The following is a 23,271-nucleotide window of genomic DNA, read 5'->3' on the forward strand; positions in this document are numbered from 1 at the left end:
CGTGGGGCACACAGGCTTCATCCCCATTTTGCAGGTGAGATAATTGAGGCCCAGAGAAGTGAAGTAACTTGCCCAAAGTCATGCAGCTGACAAGAACCCACCACCTCTGACCAAGCCCAGGCTCTTTCCACTAAGCCACGCTGCTTCTCCCAGGGTCATACAGCGGACATGTGGCAGAGTCAGGATTAGAACCCACGCCCTCTGACTCCAAGGCCTGTGCTCTTTCCACTAGGCCATGCTGCTTCTATTGATCAGTAATATTTATGGAGCCCCTCCTATGTGCAGGGAACTGAACTAAGCACTTGGAGAGTACAACACCATCTATTGACACGTTCCTCGTGGGACAGGGACTGGGTCCAACCTAAATCATAATAATTATAGTATTTGTTAAGCACTTACTACCTGCCAAGCCCTGTTCTAAGCACTGGGGTAGCTCAGAACAGTGTTAATCGCCATTTTACAGGTGAAGTAACTGAGGTCCAGAGAGGTGAAGTGACTCGCCCAAGATCACACAGTGACAAGTGTGTGGCGGAGCCGGGACTAGAATCCACCTCCTCCGACTCCCAAGCCCGTGTCTCGCCACTGGGCCGTGCTGCTTCTCTTCACCTCTGTCTACCCCAGCTCTTAGAACAGTTTGATACATAGTAAACGCTTAACAAATACCATAAAAAAAAAAAAATGGAGCTTACAGTCCAAAGGGGCAATCCCAAAGGGAAAGGGAAAAGACCGCAGTCCGTTGGGGGAAGGGGAGGCTACGGTGGCGTCTTGGGGAAGAAGATTGGGTGACATCGAGGAGGCCCCGGGCGGGCAGCCCGGAGCCGGGAAGATCCCCCCGCTGGCACCGGTTGCCTGCCCGGGGGAGCTGGAGCGTCCCACACGGGGCGGGCGATGACCCCAGCCTGCCGGGCTCTGTTTCCTTACAGTCTCTCCACATCCTGCAGCCTTCCGGTCCTTCCTGTCGTCCCGGTAACGCCTCCCCCCCCCCTGCCCAGAGTGGGGGGATGGAGAACTGTGAGGAACTGAGTCAGGATTCCCAAGGGCACGCGGGTCACAGAGGGGGGAAGGTGGGAAATGGAGCTCATGGGAGCTTCTTTCCGATTCCACCCCGCCCCATTCTGCCCCGAACATGTGTCTTCCTGTTCTCCAGCCAGAGGGAGCCCGGTGTCCTCCTCCCTCCCGTGTGGGGAAATCTCAGCATCCAGACTGGGCTGTTAATCCTCCTCCTAGTAGTAATAAGAACAACCACCCTGGTATTAAGTGCTTACTATGTGGTAAGTGCTAAGGTAGCTAGCAGCTAATCAGTGCAGGAGGAGACCAGGCTCCTTTCCGTGGCTGCTCTTACCGGGGTGGGTTTGTCCTTGGACTGCCTGGAGTCTCAAGTTCTTTTGTTTGTGTTCCTGAAAGATGGCTGTTGTTTCGCCGCCCTCCCCGCCCCCTTCAAAAAAAAAGTCGCTTTTATTTCTGGGGTGTGTAACTGTCACTCGTGGGCAGGTCCTGGGACCTCAAGGCCGACGGCACCCTCCACCCCGTCCCGTCCTGACCGGAAGGTACCTGGAGGGCATGCAGTGATCCCTTTGGGGTTCCTTAGGACGCTGCTGGGGGGCCTGGGCTCTGGACACTTACGCGGAGGAGCCCTAGTGGCTAGAGAACGGGTCTGGGAGTCCGAAAGACTTGGGTTCTAAGCCTGGCTCAGCCGCTTGTTTGCTGTGTGACCTTAGGCAAGTCACTTCACTTCTCGGTCCCTCAGTTCCCTCCTCTGTAAAATGGGGATTAAGACTGTGAGCCCTATGAGGGACATGGACTACGTCCCACCTGATTAGCTTGTATCCACTCCAGCGCTTAGAATGGTGCCTGGCGCATAGTAAGCGCTTAGCAAATACCATTTAAAAAAACAAAAATGCTGAGGGGCCCTCAGCCTGGGCTTGGTTGGGCGTGAGCCACTCTGTCATAATCCAACCAGGCTACGCTTCTCTTGGGGCACACACCTCCAGGCCGGGCCACCTCCGCCTCACCTCTCTTGAGCTGTGAGATCCGAGTGGAGTGATGATGGGTGGGGATGAGGTCACGGGAGGAGAAGATGCTCAGAGATTTTTGGCTGATGGGTAGGTGCCGGGCCTGAACAAGGCGTGAGAAATCGTGGCACCGCACCTTTACCTCTTCCTGGATTCCGGGGAGCCTCCTCCCTGGGGAGGTCAAATTGCTATTGTTCTTGTCTGTCCGTCTCCCCCGATTAGACTGTAAGCCCGTCAAAGGGCAGGGACTGTCTCTATCTGTTACCGATCTGTACATTCCAAGCGCTTAGTACAGTGCTATGCACATAGTAAGCGCTCAATAAATACTATTGAATGAATGAGGGAGGGTAGCTTCAGCGGGGAGACCTGTTCTTGACGCCCGAAGGGCGCCATGGATTGGGAAAGGAATGAGGATCAAGTCAGCCTGAAGAAGAGAAGGTTGAGGGCCGATTAATCCTGGCTTGTGGTAATAGAGACTTCAAGGACCGTGTATAGAGAGCTGGTCCACAGCAAATGGTGACTAACTGTTCTTCCTGTCCTCTGAGGACAAGCTAAGGGGAAATGGATGTCGATCGCAGTGTGAGGGATTTAGGGTAGAGATGAGGGTTTGGAGAGATGGGGGGGATAACTTGGCTTGGGATTGTGGAGATCTTGGACGGGCTGTCGGGACAGGGCTGGTGCTGTGGTGTTGCCCAAAGGCTGGATCAGCCTTTGATTCCTGGATCACTGATGGTCTGAGGAAATCCAGTCCTGGGCCTCAGAGTGGTTTATTTATTATTATGGTATTTGTTAAGCCCTTACTATGTGGCGAGCATTGTTCTAAGCAGTGGGGTAGATACAAGGTAATCACGTTGGACACAGTTCCTGTCCCATATGGAGCCCCCAGTCTCAATCCTCATTTTACAGATGAGGGAACTGAGGCACAGAGAAGTGAAGTGACTTGCCCAAGGTCACACAACAGCCAAGTGGCAGAGCTGGGATTGGAACCCACGACCTCTGACTCCCAAGCCCGTGCTCTTTCCACTAGGACATGCTGCTTCTACCATATAAACTAATCAGGTTGGACCCAGTCCCTATCCCACATGGGATAGGGCTCCCAGTTCTTAATTCTCCTTTTACAGATGAGGGAACTGAGGCACAGAGAAGTTAAGTGACTGGCCCAAAGTCACACAGCAGACAAGTGGAGGAGCTACGATTAGAACCCAGGTCCTTCTGACTCCCGGCCCCTGCTCCATCTGCTAGGCCGTGCTGCTTCTCTCCTTCTATGTAGCTACTTCCATCAGACTCTATTCAGAAGTACTTCAACATAAAGTTACACATACTCTTCACTTGTTTAAAGTTTATCTGAAGGGAAAAAAACCAGATTATATCAAACCAAATTGTTCTGGGAGTTAGACCGTGATACGTTACTGAAAAAATAACCTAAGGAGCTATTTAACAAGAGTGGAATGCAGGAATGGAAGGCATGGCTGCTCTAGGGACACTGCTTAGGTAGGGACCAAGGGAAATCAGCGGCCTAGCACTTCCAAAGTGCTGCCTGCTTCTGGTCATCCGGTCAAGGGGGCTATGGGAGGTGATGTCACCAAGGCAGAGGAACCCACTTTGCTCTCCAAGCACGGGGGCAAAAAGGGGAGTGAGGACTGGAAAGGGACAGACATCCAAAAGCCAACTGGCCAGAAGGCCACCACCTTCGGTCTTTTGGACCCCGACTGGAAACTCCCTTACCGATTCAGAGGTTCGCAATGAGCAAGTCTGGGAGTCCAGTTGCAAAAGTTGTGGGGTGGATCCCTATGATTTAGGGTCGGGGTAGGCTGCTCTCAGTCCAGCGAGCCTTGGGAAGGGGTGCCCCAGTAAGTCAGTCCATCAGATTTATCGAGCGCTTACTGTGTGCACAGCACTGTACTAAGCGTTTGGGAGAGCACAGTATAACAGACACATTCTCTGCTCGCTCCTCTCCTACTACAACATAGCCCACACGCTTTGCTTCTCTAATGCCAGCCTTCTTACTGCACCTCACTCTCTTCTATCTTGCCGCCGATGGCCAGGAACGCCCTCCCTCCTCAAATCCCACGGACAATTACTCTCCTCCCGCTTCAAAGCCTTATCGAAGGCACGTCTCCTCCACGAGGCCTTCCCAGACTAAATCCTCCTTTCCTCTTTTCCCACTCCTTTCTTTGTTGCCCTGACTTGCACCCTTTCTTCTTCCCCCCTCCCGGCCCCAAAGCACTGAAGTATGTATCTGTAATTTATTTATTTATACTGACTTCTGTCTCCCCCTCCAGGCTGTAAGCTCACTGTGGGCAAGGAATGTGTCTATGTTGTACTCTCCCAAGCCCTTAGTACATTCCATGGTATTTATTGAGCCCTTACTATGTGCAGAGCACTGTACTAAGCGCTTGGAATGTTCAAGTCGGCGACAAATAGAGACAAATAGTACAGTGTTCTGCACACAGTAAGCGCTCAATAAATACGATTGAATGAATTGAATGAATGTGTGCCCACAATGAGCTAACAGTCTAGAAAGTGAGACAGAAATTAATATAAACAAATTGTAGATATGTACATTCTGGGAGGGGCGGCCCCGGCTCTGGCCTCACCCAGTTATTAGCCCCATTCCCGGCTTGAACGAGGAGGCGGTGGGGCCTCCTCCTCCTCCTCCGGAGACCAAAGCGAAGCTCCTCGGCTAATGGAGCGGTGGCTTGGGGGGTTAGGTCAGGCCTTGGGCCGGGGGAGGACACCGGAGCCAAACTGTGTCCTCTGGGGGTGCCGAGAGAGCAGTCAGAGTGTCCTCGGGTCACTTCCCTCCCAGCGGGGAAGAGGCAGAAGGGAGGCCGGCCGAGGCAGCTCCGGTTTCCAGCTGCTGCGCCTCAGCCGAACCGTCCCGTGCAATTGGAAACCTTGGCCCGGTGAGGCGCCCGGGGCTGTGACAGGCTAGGCTCGGGGCCATGGCAACGGGTAGCCCGCCCCGCCGCACCTCCACACCCCCGCTCTCCTCCTGCAGCCAACGGGTGGGCGGCGGCGGCCGGGGAGGGGCAGGCCGGGGAGGGCCTTCCCTGCTGCAGGAACCAGGGTGTAACCCGGTATTTGGGCCCTGGGCCGGCCCGGGACTCCCTCAGCTGAGCGAGGTGGCCACGGCGGCCGCCTGGCCCTCGGCGTCTGGAGGAGGGAAGGTGCCGGACCTTCTACTGCCTCCCTCGGTGCCGTCCTCCCCCGGCCCAGGGCCAGCCCCTTCCTTGGGAGAGGGAGAATGTGGCAGCTGGTGGGCACCGGCCCCTGGGTCAGGGTGGACTCTGGCGGCGTTGGTCAGGTATGGCTGGAGGATAGGTGTGTGACCCCTTCTCCCAGCCCTTCCCCTCCTCCCCCCGTTTCCCACCCCAGTGACATTCCCCAGGCACTTGAGGCTGCGTCCCCCTTGACAACCTCCCACCAGCTGGGGAACCCCACCCCGTCCACGTCCCCTTGGGGTCAGTGGGGAGGAGATCGGACTCCCAGTAAGAGGCAGAACTAGTTAGGGTCCGGGAGGGCTGGGGCGAGAGAGAGGTGGGGGTGGGTGGGTGTGTGTTTCCCACCTTAGTAAGGGACCTGGCTCAATGGGAGGATGGAGAGCATGTCAGAGCCAGGACTCGTGGATTCTCTTTCCCCAGACCTCGGGGAAGTCTTCTCCCCGGATCCAGGGTAAGGACAGAGATTGGAGGCACGTATTGTTTCTCCACCCCCAGAAAGGCAGGTTTGACCATGCAGGTGGCCCTTGCAACTTGGTTGGCTTCTGGGACCTGGAGCCCTGCTCTTCCCCTGCCCCCCTATTTTAAGCCCCGCCTCCCTGCCGGATTCTGGGACTTGGAGGGGGACCTCGCATCCCCTTCCCTACAACTGATTCTGGTGGTGGTCTGCCAGGGTGGGGAGGTTTTGAAGCAGCGTGGCCTATTGGAAAGGGCACAGAACCGATAGACGGGAGACTCCGGTTCTCATTCCGGCTCTGCCACTTGGCTGCTGGGTGTCCTTGGGGATTTGGGTGAGGGGGCTGTTCTGGGAGGCATTGTGGGTTTTCCTCGCAGGTGGGATCTGTGCATACCCATTTTACCCCGGGATCTCCGCTGCTAACTGATCCGCTGCGCTGAGAACCCTGACCCGCCCCAGCGCCTGCCAGTACTAACTCCCTTCCCTCCCTCCACAGCCAGACCTCCTCAACTTCAAGAAAGGATGGATGTCCATTCTGGATGAGCCCGGGGAGGTAAGAGGAGAGGTGACTTTCCGGGCTGGGCCCTCAGGGGTGCCGTGGGATTCTGGCCTCACCCTTGGCTGGCATAGGAGAGGAGGGGGAAGGGGCCAAGCTGAACCTGAATTAAGGTCTTCTCTTCTTATATCCTCCCCCTGGCCGAACACGACCACAGTTCTTCTAGAAACCCCCTCCCGGAGCGGGGCAGGGTACCGTGAGGATGGACGGGGGAGACCATAGGAGCCCTGGGCTTTGGCGGAGAGCCAAATGGTTGGATGGACAGTGCTGGAGGAGGGGTGTTTTCCAATGAAGCGATGGAATAGCCATCGAGGAGGGGACAGACAGAGGGAAGGGGAGAGAATGAGGGAGCTGTTTGTTTTGCCAGCACCCGGGGACCACCTTCCAGAGTTGCTCGCCCCCGGCCTTAGTTTCCTTATTTGAAAAGCACCAAGCCCCGGGTTCAGGGGAAAGCTGGGTTCCCTGGGAACTCGAGGGCAGAGAGCGGTTTGATATTTCGGTACCATCCAGCTTCTGCGGGCCCCCAACGGCCCTCTGCGTCCTCGAGTTCAGAGAGGAGATTTTTGGTTCTCTGACTTCTGTTCGTCTCCGTGGTTGTTTGGGGATGGATTTGTTATTTCACAGAGTCAGGCCCAATGCCTTCTTCCCCGCAGTACATCTGCTCCAAGCCCCCCTCCCCCTGGGCCCTCTCAGAAAAGGAAACCCACAAAATCCAGCATCTTGTTTCCTGGCCAAAGGTCCCCCACTTCGGCCTTCTCAGTTCATTCCCTCTCAACCCCAGTCAGGAGGGTCGGGCCAGAGATTGCTCCGCACCAGTCTGCCCCAACATTGAGCCACGGGACAACAGGGCCATTTAAGTGCTCACCATGTATTAAGCCCTGTGCTCAGCACTGGAGCAGATATAAAGGGATCAGTACAGGCACGTTCCCGGCCCGATGTGGGGCTCGTAGCCTACGTGGGTGGGAGGCCTGAGGAGGTGGGAGTCCAAATAAGTCATTTATCTCCATTTTACAGATGAGGAAACAGGCCCAGAGGGTAAAGTGACTTGCCCAAAGTCTCACAGCAGGCCAGTGGCAGAGCCGGGACTCAACCCTGGTGACCCACCTACCCAACCCGTGCTCCCTCCCCTAGACCGCGTGAGCGTTCTTCCTCCTGCTCTTCCTGCTGTATGACCCTGGGCAAGTCACTTAACTTCTCTGTGCCTCAGTATCCTCATCTGTAAAATGGGAACTAAATATTTGTTTTCCCTTCCCCTACACTGTGAGCCCCATGTGGGAAGGGAACTGTGTCGGACCTGATTATCTTGTATCCACTCCAGTCCTTGTCACTTAATAAGCACTTGATAGTAAGCACAACTTTTTATGCCCTAGAAGCCACTGCTCTTCACATCCTTTCTCTTCTCCCCAAAGCCCTAAGATGGAACCTCAATCCACTCGGCCCCACGTAGTCACTGGGTGCAGTTAAAGGGATCCTCAGAGATCCTCACTTTCTTGCCTTTGCCCTTTTGCTGGTGGAATTCGGCCCCAAGAGACAGTGGGATTGGTCTGAGGTGGCTTATCCCTTCCACCTCCCCAGGCCACAGCTGTTTCCTGACACCCTGTTGCCTCTAGAGGATGATTTTCTCTCATAATAGGAAGCGACTAGCCGAGAGAACCCTGGTCTGGCTGGTGGAATTCCTCAGTTCTGCCCTCTACCCCTTCCCCTTCTGCTCCTCATCTCCTTCTGCTCCCCACTGGCTGGCTTTGCTCCTTGGAGGCCAGTTGCCACTTCTCCCTGAGTCCCAGGCCCCGTCCCCCCACCAAAAGAGGAGTGTGCTGACAAGGTGCCGGAACTGCTTGGAGAAAGGGGTTGGATAAGGACCGGGGAGCCGTATTGGGAAGGATGTTACGTGGGGCATTTGTGGAGCGCCAGGCTCCCGACTGGAGAATGGCGGGGAGTAGCCGGGCGAATCTCCACTGGGCAGAAGGGGAAACCGAGGCCCCCGGAAGCCAAGGTGCTTGCCCGGACCCACGCACAAGGCCCAGCTAGAAGTCTCGGTTCCTCGTCCACTGTGGGAACTGAGACCATTTCTATGCCAACGGCCCCGCGCCCTAGCTGTTTTAGAATGTGTCCGTTCCTCCTCCGTCCGTCCATCTCTCCCTCTTGCCCACCCTAATCCATTTTCCCTTCCTCAGTGGAAGAAACACTGGTTCGTGCTCACCGACTCAAGCCTGAAATATTACCGGGACTCGAACGCAGAAGAGGTAGAGCTGCGGGTGGCGGGTGGGAGGGTTCTGACTTAAAGTCCCGAGTCCCCGTGTCCCCTTCAAAGGGGCTGGGCTCAGAGGGTGGGTTTGGGACCCGGCCGGGGAGGCCGAGGTGGGGATGAGAGGCGCCGTCTGAAAACGGAGCTGGTCGGGAGGGTCCGGGGCTGGGAGCGGTAGGAAGGAGGGTCCCAGAGAGGGGCCGGACGAGGCCACTCTGACAACCCGAGGACCGTTTCAGGCGGATGAGCTGGACGGCGAGATTGACCTGCGCTCCTGCACGGATGTGACCGAGTTTGGCGGTGCAGCGCAATTATGGCTTCAGTCCACGTGAGCGCGGCCCGGAGAGAGGACAGCCTGGGTTGACCCGTGGGGCGGGGGGAGGGGCGGGGGAATCTGTGTCATAGTTCCCCAGGATAGTCAGTTCGTTGGACCGAATCCCCTATATGGTTGAACTGGTCCATCGATGGTCTCTGCTTTGCCCCTTTCCCGCTCCCTGCTCCCACCCGGCTGTCTTCTCCCCGGCCCCACATGGTGGGACGTTCCGGTCCTAATTCCTGCTGCCGGCTAGACGGATTGGGAATAACCAGAGGTGTGGTCACGTGACCTGCTGGGAGTTGCTGGGAATGTGGAGTGGGGATTTATGGGTTGGAGAGTGGTGGGAGGGAAAGGGGGGGACGTGAGGGGGGTCCCGTCTCTGAGCTCCACCCCATTTTGGGAACCAGGAGTCCTCCCCCCCCACCAGCAGACAGCTGTTCAGCCCAGGGCGAAGAGAGTGGGAGTTAGACCAGTGTGCGTCTGGGGAACCTGGGCAGCCTGGGCTGTGTGGTTGGAACCAGCCTGGTGGCTAGCCGCCCAACCTGCCTGACCGCCTCACCTTCTAGACCAAGGGTGCCGTCTTCACCCTGTCAGCCATGACCTCGGGCATCCGGCGGAACTGGATCGAGGCTTTGAGGAAGACGGTTCGGCCTGCAAACGCCCCGGATGTCACCAAGTAGGAGTTCCCCTGGGGAGTGGGAGTTGGGCGGGTGGCGTGGGCAACTGAGGGGTCAGGAGTGTAGCTGGATGAGCCTGGCCAGCCTTTTATTTTAATGGCATTAAGCGCTTACTATGTGCCGGGCGCTGTGCTACGCTCTGGGGTTTGCTAATCAGGTTGGACACAGTCCATGTCTCACATAGGGCTCAGAGTCAATCACCATTTTCAGGTGAGGTAACTGAGGCACAGAGAAGTTAAGGGACTTGCCCAAGGTAACCTGGTGATTGGCAGGTTGGCTTTGGGGTCGCCCTCCTCTGGAAGCAGAGTAGTTAATTATCAGGCAACCTGGATTCCCTTCTCAGGGTCATGTTGGGTGACCATTATTTTTCGTGGTATCCGATAAGCACATATTATGTACCAGCCACTCTTATAAGTGCCGGAGTAGATACAAGTTAATCAGGTTAAACACAGTCCTTGTCCTACATGGGGCTCACAGTCCTAATCCCCATTTTACAGATGAGATCACTGAGGCCCAGAGAAGTGAAACGACCTGCCAAGGGTCACATGGCAGATAAGTGGCGGAGCCAGGAGTAGAACCCAGGTCCTTCTTATTCGCGGGTCAGGCTCTTATCCATTAGATCACGCTGCTCCTGGATTTGGAAGAGGTCCTTTCTCTGGTCCTCACTGGCCCGGCAGGGAAAGTGGGGTGGGTTGGGTCTGTACCTTTTGCAAGTCCTCGGCGTGCTGTAGCAACCTGGATCCGGAGAACCCAACCATTCTTGGAAAGAATCGGGGAGAGACTGTTCCTGATTTCCCAGCACCCCAGGGGTGCCTTGGGTTGGCGATCGGAGGGTCAGGACTGTGGGAGAAGCGGCTGTTTCTGCTCCACCCCTTCCTGACCACACTAGGGGTTCTTGGGTCACCCGACGGGGGGAAGTGGTGGCTTCCGGGCCCCGGGAGACCTTGTGGGGGTCGGATGCTCTGTGCTGTGGGCCATGGGGGGAAGGAAGTACTCCTCCCCGGGGGCAGGGTTTTCCCACTCTCTCTGACGAGAAGAGATTCCCGGAGGGCCACGGTGTCCCCAAAGCCGTGGAGCGCCGGGGCCTGGGTTCCCTGGTCCCTTGTGTCAGCTGGTTTCTCAGTGGGATCAGGGAGGGGGGCAGGGGCCAGCTGAAGCCTGGCTCTGCCATCCCCATCCCGCCACAACCCATCTCCACTCTGCTTCCAGACTCTCCGACTGCAACAAGGAGAACACCGTCGGCGGCTACGGCTCCCAGAAGGGCCCCCTCAGGGCCGAGGAGCTGCGGTCGGGCCCGGGGGCGGAGGTCATCGGCCGCGGCAGCCGGAAGGTGGACGGCCAGCGTCAGTCCTTCGACTACGTGGAGCTCTCCCCGCTGAACCAGGGTTCGCCGCAGCGGACCCGGAGGGGCTCCCGCGCCCCCGAGCGAGGGGCCAAGCAGGAGGAGCTGGAGCGGGACCTGGCCCAGCGCTCGGAGGAGCGGCGCAAGTGGTTTGAGGCGACTGACGGTGGGACCGGGGACCCCCCGGCCGGGGAGGCCCCCCGCCGGGGCCTGGGCGCCCCCCTGACGGAGGACCAGCAGAGCCGGTTGAACGACGAGATCGAGAAGAAGTGGCTAGAGCTGGAGCAGCTGCCCTTGCGCCAGTCGAAGCGCGTGCCCCTCACGGCTCTGCCGAACCAGGGCAAGGGGGCACGGAGGAGCAGCCCGGCGGGGGGCACCAACGAGGCCCTGGCCAAAGAGGTAGGAGCCCAGTTGTCCCGAGGTGAGGGCTCGACTCGTCTCTCTCGGCCCTTCCGGGCCCAGACCCTCGACCCTAGGCGTCCCCGGGGCTCCTCTGACAGTGTTGCCGGTGGGCAGGGTGGTGACCACCCCTTTGGCGACCAGGTGAGCGGCAGACATGGCTCGCCTCGGCAGACATGGCTCGCCTCGGCACTTAGCTGGCCCCCAGGGAGCATCCGGGAGAAAGGAGAGATGTCATCTCTGCCCTCCAGGAGCTTTCCATTTAATGGGTAGGCTGTGGCCTTAGGTCAGTCAATCAATGGTATTTAGTGAGTGCTTACTGTGTTCAGAGCACTGTACCAAGAGCTTGGGGGAGCACAATACAATTGAGTTGGTAGACACATTCCCTCCCTTCAAGGGGATTACAGTCTTTAGGGGAAGACAGGTGTTAAATTAAAGTTGTGTATGTAAGTGCTGTGGGGTTGAGGATGGGGTGAATAGCCCATTGTTGGGCAGGGATTGTCTTTCTCTGTTGCCGAATTGTACATTCCAAGCGCTTAGTACAATGCTCTGCACACAGTAAGCGCTCAATAAATAGGATTGAATGAATGAATGAATAGCAAAAGTTTAAAGGGTAGAGATCTAAGCGCATAGGTGACATAAAAGGGAGTAGGGGAAATAAGAGCTTAATCGGGAAAGGCTCTCCCGCACGCAGGTCCTTAGGATCTCACTTTCCGTTACCCTGCCCCTAGCTCATTTATTCGTTCATTCATTCAATCCTATTTATTGCGTGCTTACTGTGTGCAGAGCACTGTACTAAGTGCTTGGGGAAGTTCAATTCAGCAATAAAGACAATGAGCTCACAGTCTCGGGGTGGGGGGGAAGGTCCCACCCATGTTGACCCACCCGCCGAGCCTGCCTGCCTCCTCCCACCCTCCTCTCTGCTCCACAGGTCCAGTCCCTGAAGGCCCAGCTAGAGTCCTTGCGCCTCCATGGGGAGGGTCACCGGGACCCCCCGAAAACCCCCGGTGACAACAGCGTCCCTCGGGGCTACATCTCACAGGTAAAGTGCATTCGTTCACTGAGGCTGGGGGCAGGCAGAGGTAGGAGCCAAAACCCCTTCAATAATAATAGCAATAGTAATAATAATTATGGTATTTGTAAGCACTTACTATGTGCTAAGCACTGTTCTAAGCACTGGGGTAGATACCTGGTAATCAGGTTGTCCTACGCGGGGCTCGCACTCTTAATCCCCATTTTCCAGATGAGATAACTGAGGCACAGAGAAGTTAAGTGGCTTGCTTAGGGTCACACAGCTGACAAGTGGCGGAGTTAGAACCCACGTCCTCTAGCTCCCAAGCCCATGCTCTTTCCACTGAGCCACACTGCTTCTCTGAAGCAGCCCAACCCTTTCTTCTCAGCCCACAGGGAAGCCACTTGTTGGCCCCACCATGGCTATAGGGAAAGGGAACGAGCCTTGGGACAGGGGCTTAGGTAGCTGGAGGTTCTTCGGGCTCACACAGGGACCTCACCGGCACCCTTCTTCCCAAGACAGTGCTACAGGGAACTAGAGCTCGTAATGGGCCGGGGGACTGGCCGAATCGGCCAGTCCGGAGATTACAGAGCGATGGTGGAAAGGGGAAAGGAGTAGGCATGTAGGGGGGAGGTTCAAAGTGAGACCCAGGGACTGCCCCAGGAGAGTGTGGAAGGTGAAGGTGGTAGGGAATAATTGGGGAGGTCACGGAGGCAAAGATTGGATTTAGATTCGGGAGCATCAGACAGCGGGACCTACTGGAAAGGGCCTAGGGCTCGGAGTCAGGAGACCTCATCCCAGCTCCGCCCCTTGCCTGCTGTGTGACTTTGGGCAAGTCAGTTCGCTTCTATGCGCCTCAGTTTCTTCACCTGTAAACCCTTCTCCCCCTCCTCTAGACTGTGAGTCCTGTACGGGACAGGGACTGTCTAATCTGCTTATATCTACCCCAATGTTAGGCTCATAGCTAGTGCTTAAAAATACCACAATAATGTAATAACATTAAGAAGAAGGAAGGTAGCTGGGGGCCCAAGGTTTCCATGCCCCAGAGGAGGCGGGTCAGGGTTCCCCTTTGGAAAGGGCGGTGGGCCACTTGGTTTGGGAGGGGGCCGTCCCTGGGACCAATGGGCAACACCAATAGCATGGTGGTCCCAGAACGTCGGCCCGGTGGCAGATGAGCTGCCTGACGGAGGCCTTCGGGGCCGAAGCCTCTGCCACCCCGACCCCACCCCCAACACGCTTGCGGTCGTTCAGTCGTGCACCCGGTCCCCGCCACCCACCCGCCTGCCAAGGTGTGCTTGTTGACAGGTGGCAGGGATGCTTCCGAGGGCAGCCTGCGTCGACCCGGGAGACGGGTCTGGGGTTTCCCAAGTCCACCTGCCCCTCCCTGATAGGTGCTGAGAGTTCTCCTGACCACCTACCCCCCACTACCTCAGGCCCGGTTAGGGGCCCAGAATGAGCCGGCTTACACACCCTCTCTTAATAATGTTGGTATTTGTTAAGCGCTTACTATTGTTAAGCGCTTACTATGTGCACAGCACCGTTCTAAGCGCTGGGGTAGATACAGGGTCATCAGGTTGTCCCCCGAGAGGCTCATAGTCTTAATCCCCATTTTACAGAGGAGGGAACTGAGGCACAGAGAAGTTAAGTGACTTGGCCATAGTCACACAGCTGACAAGTGGCAGAGCGGGATTCGAACCCCTTGACCTCTGACTCCCAAGCCCGTGCTCTTTCCACTGAGCCACGCCGCTTCTCTCTTGGTCACCGCAGGAGGCCTGTGAGCGCAGCCTGGCCGAGATGGAGTCCTCCCACCAGCAGGTCATGGCGGAGTTGCAGCGCCACCATCAGCGAGAGCTGCAGCGACTGCAAGAGGAGAAGGACTGGCTCCTGGCCGAAGAGACGGCCGCCACAGCCGCGGGTCGGTTCTCCTCCTCCTCCTCTTCCTCCTGCTGAGCCTGAAAGCTGGACCGGGCCTCCTTAGCTAATGCTAGGGGGTGGGGGCCTCCGGTCTTCAATCAGCCCGAGGGAGGGCGGGGCCGGATGAGAACTCGGGTCCCGTCATCCGACTTCTCCCGCTTTCCCTCCCAGCACCCCCTGGGGCCCTCCGAGCTTCCGCCACCCCGAGAAGTGGGGGGGGGCAGCGGAAGCCGCCTGGGCTCAGTCCCAGATCCCAACGGCCGGTCTGCCCCTCCCCGTCGGGACACCTTCCTGTCCGCTTCCTTCCCCCACCAGCCATCGAAGCCATGAAGAAGGCCTACAAGGAGGAGCTGAGCAAGGAGCTGGGCAAGACGCGGAGTTTCCAGCAGGGCCCGGAAAGCCTGCGGAAGCAGCACCAGTAAGTCATCCCTTTCCCAACCGCCGGGACCCCGAGGGCCGGTCTGACGTAGCCCGTCCGGGACATCCTTAGTGCCAGTTTCCCGCAGACCTCTTTGTTCTCTGTTTGCCGGACTCCCAGGATCCCCCGTCATCCCCCCGGGAGCCAGGTAGGGTGTGGGGTGGAGGTGTTTGTGTTAGTGTTTTACCTCCACCGTCCCAGTAATGCAGATACCAAGAGTGGGCACGGTCTGTGGTTGCCTCGGCAGTCACTCCCCCACCACCCTGGGGTCCTGCACCCCTTGCTTTTCCCTCTCTGCTCCCGGTTCAGGGAAGCAACATGGCCTTAGAGGATAGAGTCCAGGCCTGGGCGTCAGAAAGTCATCCCGGCTCTGCCCCGTGTCTGCTGTGTGACCTTGGCCAAGTCACTTCACTTCTCTGGGCCTCAGTTCCCTCAACTCTAAAATGGGGATTGAGACTCTGAGCCCCATGTGGGACGGGGACTGTGTCCAACCTGATAAGCTTGTATCTACCCCTGCGCTTAGTACAGTGCCTGGCACGCAGTCAACGCTTAACAAATAACACAGTTATTATCATTATCAGTTCAGTCTCCCTCTAACCGTCTGTGAGCTCCCCAGCCATTCTCTGGTGGGCCCCACCGGGGTTCGTGGAGCTCCGGCCATGGCAGGAAGGGGCCGTGATCATGGCTGGGGGTCGGGTGGGGGTCTCCTCCTGCTCACCCAGGACAGACGTGGACTCGCTGAAGCGGGAGCTGCAGGTGCTGTCGGAGCAGTACTCCCAGAAGTGCCTGGAGATCGGGGATCTGACCCGCCAGGCGGAGGAGCGGGAGCACGTGCTGAACTGCTGCCAGCGCGAAGGCAAGGAGCTGCTTCGGCAGAACCAGGCAAGCGCCGCCGGGGTGGGTTTCGGGGGGCCGGGAGGCGGGACCACATGCTGCACCTCCGCCGGTGCCAAGGCAAGGAACTGCTGCGGCAGAACCGGGCAGACGCCGCCACCGGGGCGGGCAGGGGTGCCAGAGGCCGGGAGCATGTGCTGCCCTGTTGCCATTCATTCATTCAATCGTATTTATTGAGCGTTTACTGTGTGCAGAGCACTCTACTAAGCTCTTGGAATGGACAATTGGGCAACAGATAGAGACAATCCCTGCCCAACAACGGGCTCACAGTCTAAAAGGGGGAGGCGGACAACAAAACAAAACAAGTAGTCAGGCATCAATACCATCAAGATAAATAGAATCATAGATATATACCCAAGTGCCAGTGCCAAGGCAAGGAACTGCTTTGGCAGAACCGGGCAAGTGCCACCACACGGGGTGTTGGGAATGCCAGGGGTGCCAAGGACAGGAGGTGGGAGCACAAGCTGTACCACTGCCAGCATGAAGGCAAGGAGCTGCTTCGAGAGAACTAGGCAAGTGTCGCCTCAGGGGGCACCAGGGGCGTCGGGGGCAGTGGGAGAGCACGTGCACGTGCCAGCCTGCAGGCAAGGAGCTGCTTTGGTAGAACCAGGCGAGCGCCGCTGTTGGGGATGCCAGGGGTGCCAGCAGCAGGGGTAGGAACACGCTGCACCGCTACCAACCAAAGGCAAGAAGCTTCTCTGACAGAACCAGCAAGCTGTGAGTTGGGACGCCATAGGTGGTGGGCCGGGGCGGGCAGCGGCGGACGGGATGTAGCATCACCTCACCGCCTCGGAGGGAACCGCTTCTTGCTGACCGCCCAGTCTCCTCCGGTTTTCAGGGGGAAGGTTTAGGGGGTAGCTCCCCCACTAGACTATCAGCGGGGATCGTGTCTTCCCGCTCTATTAGATTACAGTCTCTCAAGGGCTCCGTAAAGTGCTCTGCGCATAGTAAATATCTGTTGAGGTGGGGAAAACGTTGGGAGTCCCGAGCCTCCCAGCTGCCTTCCGTCGAGGCTGGCGTCGGCTCAGCCGGCCGGACCCTCCCCCCGCAGGAGCTGCACACACGCCTGTCGGAAGAGATCGGCCGCTTACGGGACTTCATCGCCTCACGGGGCTCGAGCGAGGGGGATGGGCGAAACAGCGAGAGGAGCTCTTGTGAGCTGGAGGTGAGGTTGCCCCCGGAGCATCTGTGCCCCGTGGCAGGGAAGGGCAGGGAAGGGGTCGGGGACGGTCTGAGTGTGAGCAGACATCTGGGAAGACAGGTAAGGGGGTAGAGCGGGTACAAGCCCTCCTCCTTGTCCCCCTCCTTGTCATCCCCCTCCGTCTCCTCGTCCCCGTCGTCCTCGTCATCCTCCTCCCACCCCTCCTCGCCCTCATCCTTGTCCTCCTCCCCCTTCCCTCCTTCCCTCTCTCCCTTCCTCCCGTCCTCTCTCCTCCCCCACTGCCCCCAGGTCCTGCTTCGCGTGAAGGAGAATGAGTTGCAGTACCTGAAGAAAGAAGTTCAGTGTCTGCGGGAGGAGCTCCAGATGATGCAGAAGGTACGTCTCGCTCAGCGGCTGCCTTGCCGGAGGGGCTTCCCCCTTATTGCATGATGATAAAATAATAAGAGTAATGGTGCTATTTTGTTAAGCGCTTACTAGGTGTCAAGCACTGGGGTTGATATAAGATAATTTACCAATGCTGTTATATTGTACTCCTCCAAGCACTTAGTGCAGTGCTCTGCACACAGTAAGCACGTAATAAATATGATTGAATGATAGATTGGACACAGTCCCTGTCCCTCATCAGGCTGACCGACCAAATAGGAAGAACAGGCATTGAATTTCCATTTAACAATGAAGAAACTGAGGCTCAGGGACGTGAAGTGACTTGGCCGAGGTGAGCCAGCAGGGAAGTGGCAGAGCCGGGATTAGACCCCAGGACGCCTGATTCCCAGGCCAGTGCTCTTTCCACTGGGCCGCACTGCTTCCCTATCATCCACCCTCTCTCTGGGCCCTTGCGTGCTGGCATTTTCTGCTTCGTTCCCACCTCTCCATGAAGACTGTCCCCCTGCAGATTCTTCCATGACCTGCTGTCCCAAGACCTTCTCTTCTCCACCCGCCCGCCACTTTTCTGGTCTTCCTGTGTCCGGCCTGGCGGGCTCTTGGTGACCTGTAGCCACTCTCCCCTGGGGTGGCCCCCGCCTGGCCCCCAGCCAGCCACGGACACTGCCGGCATCCCCCCGGGGCCCCTCTACCATGTGTCCGCCTCCGTCGGCCTTTGTGATCCCGGGCTCTCGGTCCCTCCCCTCTCCACCGCTGGTCAGCGCCGGGCCCCTGAACCTTGCCCTGGCCGTTCCCAGGGGTGGCTCCTTTCATTCATTCATTCGGTCGTATTTATCGCTTGCTTACGTTGGGCGGAGCACTGTGGAGAAGCAGCGCGGCCTTGTGGATAGAGCATGGGCTGGGAGACAGAAGGACTTGGAGTCTGATCCCGACTCCACCCTTTGTCGACTGATCCCGACTCCACCCTTTGTCGACTGGGTGACCTTGGGCAAGTCACCACTTCTCTGTGCTTCAGTCTCCTCATCTGTAAAATGGGATTTAAGACCGGGAGCCCCATGTGGAACAGGGACGGTGTTCAGCGTAATTAGCCTGTATCTACCCCAGTGCTTAGTACAGTATCTGGCACATAGTAGGTGCTTAGCAAATACCACAGTTATCATTATTATTATTATTACTAAGCGCTTGGGAGAGTACAACATTGAACGGACACACTCCTTGCCCACATTGAGCTTCTAGTCTAGAGCCAGCAGGTAGAACTACTGAAACCCCCACCCTCAGCCTCCTGCAGCAGCCTCAATCGGTGCTATTTATTGAGCACTTTCTGTGTGCAGAGCACTGTACTAAGCGCTTGGGAGGGTACCGTACAACAGGGTTGGCAGACACGTTCCCCACACACTGGGAGCTTGACCCCCTGCAGCAGCAGTGCCGTAACCCCCACCCTCAGCCTCCTGCAGCAGCCTCAATCGGTGCTATTTATTGAGCACTTTCTGTGTGCAGAGCACTGTACTAAGCACTTGGGAGGGTACCGTACAACAGGGTTGGCAGACACGTTCCCCACACCCCAGGAGCCTGGCCCCCTGAATCAGCAGCGCCGTGACCCCCACCCTCGGTCCCACCCCCCAGGATAAGCGCTTTGCTTCGGGCAAGTACCAGGACGTATACGTGGAGCTGAACCACATCAAGACCCGGTCGGAGCGGGAGATCGAGCAGCTGAAAGAACACTTGCGCCTGGCCATGGCGGCCCTGCAGGAGAAGGAGACCCTGGGCAACAGCCTGGGCAACTAGAGGTGGGCGGAGGGCACCTGGCTGGGGAAGGACAGAGGGAACTGGACCAGGGAAGGGGCAGGTTCCTCCTCCACCCCCCTTACTGCTCCCTAGGGGACTGGGAAGGCAGGAGCAGGGGCATTGGAGGGTTTTAGGGGGCAAGTTTCTCTCCATCCCCAGCTTCCTGGCCCCCCCAGCAGAGGGAGCCGCCATCCCATTGACCACGCCAAAAAGTCACACCCTGTCCATCATTCACCCATCAGGCCCACCCCCACCCAGCTCAGTCACGGTCGATGGTATCTGAGCTCTTCCTGTATGCAGAGCACTGTACTAAGCGTTTGGGAGAGTACACTGCAACAATATAACAGACACATTCCCTCGGCCACGACGACCTTACAACCTTGAGGAACTCGGGGCCTCGGAGCCGGACCAAAGGGCCCGGGTGCCGGAAGCCTGGCACGGTGATCCTGGTAGGAGCCACCGTCACAGCCGTGATCCTACCCGTCGTTCTGCCCAGGTCCCGGGCTCCGAAGAAGGAGGTGGTGGGGCTCTGGAGAGGAGCGTGAGCCTCAGAGACCAAGTTCTGTTCCTGGGGCAGCCTCCATCCACCGCTGACCTGCCCCCCATTTACCCCACCGTACAAAAAAGCTCTCTGACCTCACTGCCCCCTACCCCAGGAGGAAAAGGGCTTTTCCTTCTTTCCTTCCTTCTAATAACGTCTCTCTTCCTTTTGTTCCTTGTTACAGGTGGGGGTGGCCCCATTCCTTTCTGGAGTGGGTTCAGAGGAATCCAGCCAGCCGTCAAGCTTTCTCTCCATTCCCGAGTGGGCGTGCACGCACCCCCCACCCAAAACACAGACACACACACACGCACACTGTCCTTCTCTGTCTGCATAACTGAGCGTGCCCTCCGCATTGGGTCTTAACTTGCACCTTCTTCAGGATTTTATATGTGAAAAGATTTTTATAGAGGTTTTTTGCGGGGAAAGGGAGGGGTTCATCCCTCCCTCCCCAACATACTTTACACTTTTTTATACTGAAGTCTGCAGCCGAGCAGAAACGCAGGGTCCCCCTGCCCCGACCCTCCTTTCGGGGTCTCCCGACCACTCTCTCCAGCATCGTACCCGCCTAAGGAGGGAGGGAGGGGCCGGGCCCAGCCGGGCCCTCACGCTGTCGCCAGCTCCTTGCCGCGGGCCGACCGCCCGAGCTGAGCCTGCTGCCCGATCCCGCCCAGGGGGGAGGACAGGGAGGATGAGCAAAACCGCTACAACCAAACGATGAAGGCGGGGGGGCTTTTTCCTCCCCCCCGCATGGAGAAACCGTTCCTAATAAAATGCTGCAGGGGCACTGCTGTCCGTGCTGTGGGGGGTCACATCCGGGACGCCTCCCTCTGCCCCCGGGGAGCCGACGCTGGCGGAGGACACATGGGACTGGGCCTGGCGAGCCAAGGGACGAAGTGGGGACTGAAGCCGCAGCCTCTGCCCGGCCTTTACCTCACCCCCTAGGCCCTCCCCAACCCCTATTTCTGTTCATCCCCCGCCAGACACGGACAATCCCATCAGAGATGAGAGGGGAGGGAAAAATGATTCTTGCCCCCTTTCATGGATCCTAGCACCCGATCTTGGCCCAGGCCAACAGGCCCCAGGGCAGCAGCCTGCAGTGGGGACAGAGGCCCGGCCCCTCCCTAGACCTGAGACAGCCCTGCGTGGGGGTGGGAGCCAGGGCGTGTTGGTCTCCTGTTTAATCATACAGCCTATTATTAACTAGTGACAACTCCCTCGCCCTGCCCGCAGCCACCCCGCCACACAAAAACACAACACGACCCCCGCCCACATACAGGCACCGGCCGCAGCTCGCACGGCCCAAATGAAAGCGGGGGAACCCGCTCTCCCCCTCCCCACACACGCCTCTGTCCTTTCTCGAGGACCGGCAGGGCTGGGCAAGGGACGTGACTGTGGCCCGATGCTGCTGCAGGGGCGGGCCTGGTGCCAGGCAACGTGGGGTCGATAGAGGTGGCGGGCTGGGGGGGACCACCAGGCCTTAGGCCTCGCTCCGTGGGCGTCCGGGTCTCTCTTGGGCAAGATTCCCCGACTCCTGACGCGAACCGCCACGGCCCACAGCAGGGAGGAAGAGTTGGCTGAGAGAGGGGTATTGTCGTGGCATAGTGGAAGGAGCACGGGCCTGAGAGAGGACATAGGTTCTAATCCCAGCCCTGCCACTTGGCTGCTATGTGACCTTGGGCAAGTCACTTCACTTATCTGGGCCTCAGTGACCTCATCTGTAAAATGGTGACTAAGACTGTGAGCCCCATGTGGAACAGGGACTGGGTCCAATCTGATTACCTTGTATCTACTGCAGCACTTAGGACAGTGCTTATCATATAGTAAGTGCTTAACGAATATCACACATATTATTATTTAGGGGACGGAGCGACGGAAAGTGGAATTGTTATTATGGTATTTGTTAAGAGCTTACTACGTGTGAAGCACCGTTCTAAGCGCTGGATAGATACACATTATTCAAGTTGGAAACCGTCCCTGTCCCACGTGGAGCTCACAGTCTACGAAAGAATAGGATTAATTCCCGTTTTACGGTTGAGGAAAGAGGATCCGTGACTTGCCTCACCCAAGGTCACAAAGCAGATGTGGCAGAGCCTTTCTGACTCCCAGGTGTGGGTTTTTTCCACTAGACCACGCTGCTTCTCATCGGGGAATCTGGTCCTGAGCATGGGGGCTGGGCTGTAACAGCTGACTCCCCACAACCCTTTCCTCTTCTGGGCTTCTGTACCTGAGTAGGCAGGGAAAGGCTTGGCCCACCTGTGGTGTGGATAACGATCCCTGGTCCAAATCCCGTTTTAGTGCTGGGGAGGAGTTTAGTGGGCCTGGTGCCTCCCTGCCCAAACACACACATCCTGTGCCCCGGACATCCACTGGACGCCCAGGAGCCGGGTGGTCTGTGGAGCCTACACATTCTGCAGAGCCCAGGAGTGGAGTGAGATGAAGGCAACTCCAGCCCCCCATGCCCGGGGGAATCAGGGGCAGCCCTATCTTTCCTGGGGGCAGAATTCAGCTTGGCCCGCATCCCGGGCCAGAGCCCGCCATGACCCCGGGTTGGGCCTGTGCCAGCCAAAGGGAATAGGGAAACTACCACCTGGACAATTGAGGTGAAAAGACAATTACCGCTGCCCGGGTCCGGCATCATTGCAATTGAAAACCTCAGCTGGCCCTGACTATCTACTCAGCCTCACCCCCGACCCCGAGGGTCTGCAGTGGGAGGAGCAGACAGGGCTCAGTGCTTAGTTCAGTGCGTGGTACAGCGTAAGAGCTTAATGGCTTGTGTCCACCCTAGGGCTTAGTACGGTGCCTGGCACACACTAAGCACTTAACAAATGCCAATTATTATCATTATTCATAATATTATTATTAAAATTCAGGGGGCCCCACCCCCAGGGGGTTGCAGATTCCTGGAGGTTTTGAGAACCACCCTTTCCCCAGCAAGAAAAGAACAATTCCTTGTTGAAGATGGAAGTGATGAGGTAGGTCAAGGCTCTGAGCTCTTCAGGCCTGATGGTTTTATTCCTCCCCACATCCCACGGAGCCTCGGCCCTGACTCCCACATTTCCCCAGCTGAACCCAGCAATGGGAAGAACCTGGAAAACTTTGCCAAGGTCCTGTGAGGGGCCAGCTAATGGGTAGATATGGATTCATTCGGCCAGAGCTGAGGTGAGAACCTTGAGCTGGGGATTTCTTTCCCCTCCAGCCTTTTCATTTAATAGTATTTGTTAAATGCTTAATATGTCCCAGGCACTGTACTAAGTGCTGGGGTACATAGATGAGAAGCAGCATGGCTCAGTGGAAAGAGCACCAGCTGGGGAGTCAGAGGTCATGGTTTCAAATACCGGATCTGCACCTTGTCAGCTGTTTGACTTTGGGCAAGTCACTTAACTTCTCTGTGCCTCAGTTACCTCATCTGTAAAATGGGCATTAAGACTGTGAGCCCCATATGGGACAAACTGATCACCTTGTATCCTCCCCAGTGCTTAGAATAGTGTTTTGCACATAGTAAGTGCTTAACAAATACCATCATTATTATTATTATTACAAGATAATCGGGTTGGAGACAGCGCATGTCCTACTTGGAACTCACAGTCTTAATCCCCATTTTACAGATGAGAAAACTGAGGCTCAGGGAAGTGAAGTGACTTGCTCAAGGTCACCCGGCAGACAGAGTGGCAGATCCAGGATTAGAACCCAGGTCCTTCTGACTCCCAGGCCCGGGCTCTATCCACCAGCCCACGCTCCAGCTCCGCCCGGTCAGCAGGAGGAGGGAAGTCGGGCGGCTTGTTCCCTGCCCCACCGCTGACTCACCCCTCGGCCCTCTGGGCAAGTGTCTGCACCTCCCCATAAAGAGGGGATGCCAGTTCAACCCCCTCCACCCAGGGGCGGTCTAAGGGATTAATGGGAGTTTGCCGAGGGCTCCGAGTTCGGCACATGAAAGACCCC

At 57.4% G+C, this 23,271-nt stretch overlaps 1 protein-coding gene across 1 annotated transcript in view; it reads left to right on the forward strand.

The window, feature by feature from the left end:
* The window catches only part of LOC100083709 (TRIO and F-actin binding protein), a 44,405-nt gene extending 24,289 nt beyond the window's left edge, over nucleotides 1-20,116 (forward strand). The window contains 14 exon segments of the mRNA XM_029078678.2: nucleotides 6,187-6,243; nucleotides 8,421-8,489; nucleotides 8,731-8,787; nucleotides 8,789-8,863; nucleotides 9,374-9,483; nucleotides 10,694-11,225; nucleotides 12,157-12,267; nucleotides 14,005-14,152; nucleotides 14,467-14,569; nucleotides 15,292-15,451; nucleotides 16,515-16,628; nucleotides 16,914-17,000; nucleotides 18,630-18,793; nucleotides 19,517-20,116. Coding sequence (XP_028934511.1) covers nucleotides 6,187-6,243; nucleotides 8,421-8,489; nucleotides 8,731-8,787; nucleotides 8,789-8,863; nucleotides 9,374-9,483; nucleotides 10,694-11,225; nucleotides 12,157-12,267; nucleotides 14,005-14,152; nucleotides 14,467-14,569; nucleotides 15,292-15,451; nucleotides 16,515-16,628; nucleotides 16,914-17,000; nucleotides 18,630-18,791 — 1,785 coding nt within the window. The 3' untranslated portion in view covers nucleotides 18,792-18,793; nucleotides 19,517-20,116.
* The last annotated feature ends 3,155 nt before the right edge of the window (nucleotides 20,117-23,271 follow it).

This window comes from Ornithorhynchus anatinus, chromosome 14 (assembly GCF_004115215.2).
Source record: "Ornithorhynchus anatinus isolate Pmale09 chromosome 14, mOrnAna1.pri.v4, whole genome shotgun sequence".
NCBI classification, from domain to species: Eukaryota; Metazoa; Chordata; class Mammalia; order Monotremata; family Ornithorhynchidae; genus Ornithorhynchus; species Ornithorhynchus anatinus.